The 8844-nt window shown below is 39.7% G+C and overlaps 1 protein-coding gene across 1 annotated transcript in view; it reads left to right on the top strand.

Moving 5' to 3' along the window:
* Positions 1–3580: 3580 nt before the first annotated feature.
* LOC311062838 (E3 ubiquitin-protein ligase rnf213-alpha-like) overlaps positions 3581–8844 on the top strand; it is a gene marked incomplete at its 5' end in the record, with an annotated part of 60420 nt that continues 55156 nt past the window's right edge. The window contains one exon of the mRNA XM_084082057.1: positions 3581–3638. Within this exon, the coding sequence (XP_083938183.1) occupies positions 3581–3638 (58 nt within the window). The remainder of the gene's footprint in view (positions 3639–8844) is intronic.

The following is an 8844-nucleotide window of genomic DNA, read 5'->3' as shown; positions in this document are numbered from 1 at the left end:
GTTCTCACCTCTCAGTGAGCTAAATGTAGCATCAGGTGGGTTCAGTGGTCTCCATGGCTGCTGTATTTGATTTGGTCTTATCTGTCTCATTTCTTCTCTGCCAATTACTGACTGACGGTCGACATTTCTATAGCTCCTTTATCCAAAGAGTGTTACGATGTGTGTGTCTCTCATTCACACACAGTAGGCCTATGACAGAGGTAACCATAAAGGCACCAATTTGGTCATCAGGAGCAGTTAAGGGGTTCAGTGTCTCACTCAAGGACATCATGACACAAAGCCAAGAGGAGCCGGGGATTGAACCGGGAACAATCAATGTCCTGTTATTATAGCCTACCTAAAAACCTCTAGACCTGGCTCACCCCGATAGGCCCAAAGGGTGTCATCATATGACATCCAATGTGAGGACTAGAGATTTCTAATGGCTGCTGGGCCACCAGTACCTACACACACACACACACACACACACACACACACACACACACACACACACACACACACACACACACACACACACACACACACACACACACACACACACACACACACACACACACACACACACTATCCTGTGTGTCTTCATTTGTCCATTATAGATAATCATTAACATACTCAACACCTTTGGCCTCCATTGGGGAAATGATCAGGGGAATTCCAGAAGATGTTTAATTTAAGTTTCATTTTTGACTGAACTAAAACCAAAGCCACAAAACAAAACTGTGAAATTTTGCACGGACATTCACACAAGGAATAAATGGCACTTGAACATTTTGAAATCAGCCTCATGGTGGCGCTATAACAGGCCGACTTGTGTTTTTACCTATAACTGCACCGATCTGTGTAAAACTTTGTATGCGCACTTCCGAGAGGCCAAAGAAAAACCTTTGCCCTGCATTTTTCACATCTGCCTTTTATAGCGCCACCAGGAGGCCGACTTACGTAAAACACATTTTTGGATACCACTCCTTCAGATTTTATCCATATTTCACACAAATCGGTACACATGATATCTATAGTCATGTGATCAAGTCAAATCTATTTGATTTTTCATATACCATCCTGATTGGCTAAGATTGCCATCTTAAGTTTGCAGGATTGGCCCGTTTTGAACAAAATGCCGCAAATCATGAATGCAGCATGTGATTTCCGTGATATTTTGCACGCACATTCCCACTAGACTAGTGGGAATGTAAACCGAGGAAGAAATGCAACCCTTTTCACATAGGCCTGTTATAGCGCCACCACCAGGTCAATTTTTGCAAAACACATTTTTGTAACAAAATATCTCAAATCATGAATGCAGTGTCCGATTGCCGTGAAAGGCCTAAGAAGAAATGGCACCCTTTTCACATTGACCTATTGTAGCACCACCAGGAGGCCAAAATAACCTACCTGACCTGGCGGAGACCTGTGCTCCGATGAGCACTTTTTCTAGTTAGCCTTGTGATTTCAGAATGGCAATTATAGTCCAGTGGTGGACATTAACTAAGTTACATTTACTTGAGTACTGTACTTATTTTTTAATTTTTTTACTTAAGTAGCCTATTTGTATTTTTGGATAGGCTACTTGTGACTTTCACTCCAGTAGGCTACATTTCAAAGACAAATTGTACATTTCACTCCACAACATTTCTCAGAAGAGAGAAAGTGAATTATCCATCTAAGCCCTATTTCAAATATAGTAAAAATATCTATAAGATCACAACGTATCGAAATGCAATACAGTGTGAGCTTGAGATCTGCTATTTTCAATATTATTGATGTTTTTTAGTAGCCTATAAAAGTGCAGGCATGGAAACACAGTTTGTGTTGGTATTACAAATAAAAGTTATGGATCTAATGTTCTCCATCTAACTTAGCCCCCATTGGAGAAATGATAGGAGAATTGCAGGGGAGTTCCAGAGGAGGTTTAATTTAGTTTCATTTTTGACTGAACTGAAACCAAAGCCACAAAACAAAACTGTTGTGTTGCTTCAAAATGCAGGGATGATAGCGAACCAATGATAGAGTTATGCGGCAGTCAGTGTGTTCAATTCATAAAACTGAACCATTCACAGATCACATGTTTATTAGCCTTGTGATTTCAAAATGGAAATTATAGTCCAGTGGTGGACATTAACAGTATAAGTACATTTACTTGAGTACTGTAATTTTTTTCAACTTGAGTATTTGTAAAATTGGATTTGTGACTTTCACTCCAGTATATTTCAAAGACAAATTGTACATTTCACTCCATAACATTTCTCAGAAGAGAGAAAGTGAATTATCCATCTAGTCCTATTTCAAAGAGGCTATAGTCTATAAGGCAATACATTGTGAGCTTGAGATCTGCTATTTTCAATATTATTGTCTCCGCCAGGCCAAAGGCATGGCCAACTATGTTTTGCACCCTGTCCATCCGTCCGCTCATCTGTCCGTGTGTCCGTGTGAGAACAGCTAATCTCCGGCACAGTTGGCTTGATCGCAGCGAAACTGTGCACACACACTGTGGACACAGACATGCCAGGGCAGAACATCTGCCCCAAATGTTTCACATAGGCCTGTTATAGCGCCACCAGGAGGCCAATTTTTGACAATACTCCTACAGATTTTGTCCAAACTTCAGGCAAATCGTTAGGCCTATACAGTATCTAAACAAATCGGGTCTTTCAGATTTTCCATATTCCATTCTGATTGGCTATATAAGATTAGCTTCCAAAGTTTGCAGGAGTGCTCTTTTTTGAAAAAAATGCCTCAAATCATGAACACAGTATGCAATTTCCGTGAAATTTTGCATGCACATTGCGACTATAACAGGCCGATTCGTGTTTTTACCCACAAGTGCACAGATCTGTGTAAAACTTTGTAGGCTATGCGCACTTCCTAGAGGCCAAGGGAAAACATTTCACCTTCAGGAGGCTGCAAACTGGCCCCTGTCAAAGTCTTAACCAACAACCCCCCCCCCCCCCCCCCCCTCCTTGAACTGTTTATTGTACATCGTTCTTGTTTTTCATACCAGTAACCTGTAAGCTGACTGTATGACGTTCAATCAGCATAGTAGTGCATTTGTCTGTTTTCTTAAATGTCATCATGATTTGAGTACGTGGGGATCTCATTTTAAATAAGCCATTGTGCTTTTATGAACGATCCATTTTAGAGGACCTTGTATTGTGAATTGTACTTCCATGTACTGTTTCAGTGTCTTTTCTAAATAACGTATTCAATCAATCAAACCTTTGCCCTGCATTTTTCATATCTGCTTGACTGAAAATCTTTGATTTTGGGGTTAAATGTCAGTAAGCAATGCATTGAAATGAAAAAGAAATTGTACTTTGTAATTTGTACTTTTGATTTTCTTTTTTTTAAGCATAGTAGCCTAGGCCTACTCAGCGGCCTACAGCCAACTTTCACTTGAGTAGGCCTATAATTAGACCAAGAGATAGGCTACAGGGTTTGAGAAGCTAGTTAAATTGTCCCTAGGCTGCACAGGTCTTGTGTAGCTGATTGATTGATTGATGTACTTTATTTAGTAAGACATGAGAACAACAGTACATGGAAGTACAAATTACAGCTCTATGCAGTAGCCTACATTTGGCGGATCATGCAGTCGCTCACGCTGTGTCAGATTGAACAAGCCAACGAGTTCTATCGAGTGCCGAGTTTCCCGAAAAAAATGAAAAGAAAAAATGCCCAGTCATCGCAAGTGCCCAGTTCTCTGCCGTTGTAGATTAGAACACTCGAGGACACTTTTTTAATGTATTCAGGACAGTAGACCACACCCTTTACGATAAGTCAAGAGAGTTCTTCAAAAACGAAAGCTACATACATGCATCTATAAATATGCGACCCTCAGCTGGCATATCCAGTTCGACAATAGCCCAAACATGAGGAAGTTCAGAAGAGCCTGAGAGAGGTAGGTCGTCTGCACAATATTATAAAAATAAATATTTACTCAATGGATCAAATGATCAATCACTAATTTAATTCGGATGGTTCTTTATTATGTTTAAAATAATATTGCATATTGACAGGCTACTCAGCCTACTGAAAGAATTTCGAGTGCTGGTGCTTACTTAGCCCTGGTTCAGACTAGAGCGTTAGTGAGTTAGAGGGAACTGACTAACGCGAGCCCTGGTTCAGAGCGTTGATGTTCCAGGCGGGACATCAACCTGGTTCTGGCACTTTCTCTATTTACAACCCGCACATCTACATAAACGTTAAAATATCAAATAAAGTGCTTACCCCACGGCCACTGATGTAGCAAGTTGAAACGGGTGGGTCTAATAGTACCCGTATCTTCCGTATTGTTCAATAAAAAGCATTTTTATCCGATCGGTGGCCATTTTCTCCAAATGTTCTCCATATGCTTTCAACTACGTGAGCCTGCACTCTGATACGTTATAACTCTGTGAGAAAATAGCCGCCGATCGGATCAAAATGCTTTTTATTAAACAATACGGAAGATACGGGTAATTGGACCCACCCGTTTCAACTTGTTACATCCGTGGCTGTGGGGTAAGCACTTTATATTTAAAATCTGAACGTTTATGTAGATGTAGGGTTGTAAATGGAGAAAAAGCCAAAACCAGGTTGAAGTTCCGCCATGACGCTCGTGACGGACGAGCGTCATGTGAACCATGGCTAGTAGTTGGTTACAGATTCACAGGATTTAGCTACACCTGAAGATAATCACTGTACAGTATGCTTTGGTTTAAAGGTTGTGATGTCATTTCAAACAGGTTCATCAAGATGTTTTGCCCTGGATGTGGGTTAAACGTTGACCCATCACATAACTTCTGCTTTAAATGTGGATTTAACTTCTCTACTTTACTGGCTCAACAGTCAAAAGGTAAGGCAACCAAAAGTAGCCTAAATTAATATGTATGTCGTTATAATAAGGTTTGGCTTGGTTGAATGATTCTGATTGGTCAGTCATTGTCATTAGTTAGCCAGACAAGATTTGATTATCAAGTGAGTCGGCAAAACCGTATTTATTTACTTATATAGGGTCAATATAAGTAAATAAATATATGATAACTTTTCCACAGGAGCAGCTTTTTCATATTTATCACACATTATGTTATTTTCACCATACGTACTGTACATGACAGGTGAAAAATTGACAACATTTAAAAAACAGTTATCATAATGAAACTTCCCCAGTTGATTACTTACATGTACAAGTTTTCTGAAATTGTATATATAAATATGCAAATTAGGCATTTAAACCATGAGCCAAAGCCCCAAAATTGAGCCATGATTATCAAATGGGTGGGCAAATCCAGGTTTGATTTTTTAACTAGCTCTAGCTGTACATCTCTAGTTTACAGTTTGGCATGATAACCATTGCAGACTAGCAGCTTAGTGGTAGTTATCATGCATTGAATATGTGGACCCCTATATTGTCACATGCAAATTGTATGAACAACTTTTGAACCTTTTTTTGAGTAGAGACCTACACTATGAACTCACTTTCCTGCATAATTCAAGTATGGGGAATTGATTGGAATGGTTATTTTACTTCTTCAAAACTTCCATATATGCTTAAATGTTCTTGTAATGCAAGATTTCGCACACACATATAATTTTAAAATAAGGCTAGTAAATATCCCCATTTTGAAAGTGTGTGCTGATAACCAACACCATTGCAGACTAGTAGCTTAGTGGCAGTTGCATTGAATATGGGGACCCCTATATTATCACACGCAAAAAAACACAAATATTATCAACTTTTAAGCCATTATTGTGTAGAGACCTATGAGTACACTTTTCTGCACAATTCAAGTATGGGGAATTGATTGGAAATGTTACTTTTACTTATTCAATACTTCCATATATGCTTAAATGGCTTTTTAATGCAAGATTTTGCACACAAATCGAATAGTTTGATAAGAAGTCTTGTAAATATCCCCAATTTGAAAGTATGTGCTGTTCCTAATGTCTATAAAAAAAATCACACCCAGTGTGAAGTGGGCGGTGTGTGGTCATCACAACATGACTCACTTTAAAAAAAGGATAATTGACTTTTTTTGAAGTCCATACTGCTATTCATAGGGCTTCACATGTGTCATGTGTTTTGCTAGCCAATCACAGTCCTGAATTTGCAAAGTCAGCCAATCACATTACAGTTAGTGGTGATGACACTAGCTGTAATGTGATTGGCTGACTTTGCAAAAGTATCGATTTGCATTAACAATGGAAGGGTTAGGGGGTATACAAATCTTTTGGTTGGTGTCCAAAACTCACTTATAGGGGGCGGCTACACCGCCCCAAAAATCACACCCAGTGTGAAGTGGGCGGTGTGTGGTCATCACAACATGACTCACTTAAAAAAAAATAAAGATTTTTTTTAAAGTCCATACTGCTATTTATAGGGCTGCACATGTGTCATGTGTTTCGCTAGCCAATCACAGTCCTGAATTTGCAAAGTCAGCCAATCACATTACAGCTAGTGGTGATGACACTAGCTGTAATGTGATTGGCTGACTTTGCAAAAGTATAGATTTGCATTGACTGTGGAAGGGTTAGGGTTGTAGACTGTGTTGTAGACTATTGGCCAATCACGGTGCAGGATTGGTCAGTGTCCAAACCTCACTTATAGGGGGCGGTTACACCGCCCCAAAAAGAGGCCCTGACTGTGCCTTGCCCCTGATGTGTCCCAGAACCCCTGAACCTTCTCCCTGCCATATCCCTCCCTTGGCCTTGTCATACACTCCTCCTTTGTATCTGTCTCTATATTTTTTTGAAAAGTAAAACTGAAATGTTCACCAATACAACAGCCTCCGTCTGCCCTCTGGGTCCCCACTTTCCGTATACATTTCCACATAACTAACTCATCTTACTTGATAAAGTGATCATTTGGTCCTTCAAACTCTGTGTCATATGAAACAAACTCATTAGTTAATTTTGACTTGGTGTATACAAAGGTAAAAGAAACAAACAAAAAACTAGAATTTGGCCACCAAAACGTGTTTTTTTATGCCTGCTCACAGTATTTTCTTATTTATGAGTGATACATATAGATATTGAATATTCCCTTGTTAAAAACCTTTGACTCCAACATCTTAACAAAATGAAATAAGAATGTTGACTCTGGCTTTGTCCAATGTTCCAATGTTGATTCTGGAAAGTTAAGCAAATTATCTTTCCTATACAATGCCTAATTTGCATATTTACATATGCAATATCAGAAAACTTGTAATACGATAAATCATTGTCTTCATGTAAGTAATCAGCTGGGGAAATTTCATTATGATAACTATTTTTTAAATGTTGTCATTTTTTTCACCTGTCATGTACGTATGGTGAAAATAACAACATGTGTGATAAATATGAAAAATCTGCTCCTGTGGAAAGGTTATCATATATTTATTTACTTATATTGACCCTATAAACAATTTAATACAGGTACGGTTTTGCCCACCCATTTGATAATCATGGCTCAATTTTGGCTTATGACAATAGCGCCATCTTCTGGTTGTTTCTTAGGCAAATGTCAGTCTGCGCCAGTTAAGTAAAGGGTTACATTCTATGGCCCAATTCCAACATCCGCCCTAAGCCCTCATACCCTGCACCCTCACTGACTTAAGTGACGTCAGCTGGTAAGCAATCTGGGAACCCATCGCCAAATGAAAAGGAAGAACAGCGCCCTCTGCTGTTTTTGACTTTTGACTATCTCGCTTGGCTCTGGGAGCAAGTCGACGTAGCACACGTACTCAAGGATACCGGGGTTTTGGTATGCCTTCAGCCTTTCACTTCCGGTGGTGCGACTATGTTTTCATTCCCACTAACAATATTTCTACACTGAACACTAACACCACTTCTCCCATAGAGAACATGGATCGTTTTGGTTATAAGCCCACTTGTTTCTATGATGAAAGAGCAAGTTAAAATGTGAATATCTTTCCGTGGTTTTGTCTGCTCCGAGGACGCTATTGTTAAATTAGTTTCGGTTTGTTTCTAGTGGGGAAGGATCGGTACACACGTAAATCCCGCCCACTACATTTGATTGTGTAAAGCGCGGCCTGCTTCCTGATCTGAAGGCACGCCCACTTGTAGGCCAGTGCGTACGCGATATGACGAACCCCCCCCCGACAGATTCAAGCGGAGAGCAGAATCTGTTCTTGAGAGATTAGCTGGTAAGTACTTGAGGGTGAGAGGCTGCAAGGGCTCCAATTGGTATTAAAGGAATGGGACAGCACTTTGTAGATGAGTCCTTCATTCATGACACTTGATATAACTTTTAAAACTCTTACTGTCCTTATTTACAGTCACTTTAAAGGCTGTGATTGTTGATTATTATTATATTTACGTTATTCTGTTTTTTTTTATTTTAGTTTAGATTAGGGGTTGTAATATTATTCATTTTTAATTGTATTGTCATATTCTGTATTTACTTTTCTCATTTCTTATCTTGTGTCCCTTATATATCTTCCATTCCGTCTCCTTTGAGAACGGTGATAAAGCACTATTTGTTGACATTCTAACCCAATGCGATACCAATTTGCATACTTAAATGATTGACGTTTGGAGGATTCCCCTCATTCCCCTGGTAACGCTATGAACTGTGGGTAATTCCCTTAGTCAATTAGTCTGCATCGATCAAGCCCCCAGAACTACGGTAGAACATTGAAGCGGCCAAGCATGGTGGTCAAATCTGAGAATGCACTTAAAAGCTACTGCGCGTGCGTCTCCCGTTTTGTGCGCATGCTCACGGCGCGTCACGACGCATGGAGCGATTCCATTGGTTCATATTGGTTCCATATTGGTTCCTATTCTTACTTCCGGGTGCTTCAAAACGCCACTGAGCACATTAATTGAAATGATAGCTGGGGGCGGGGCAATCCGCCCTCTAGTTATATTATA

Source organism: Gymnoscopelus microlampas (genome assembly GCF_963454915.1).
Source record: "Gymnoscopelus microlampas genome assembly, chromosome: 16".
Classification (NCBI taxonomy): Eukaryota; Metazoa; Chordata; class Actinopteri; order Myctophiformes; family Myctophidae; genus Gymnoscopelus; species Gymnoscopelus microlampas.
Note: the sequence above shows the minus strand (reverse complement) of the source record. Positions and strands in the feature narration are given on the sequence as shown.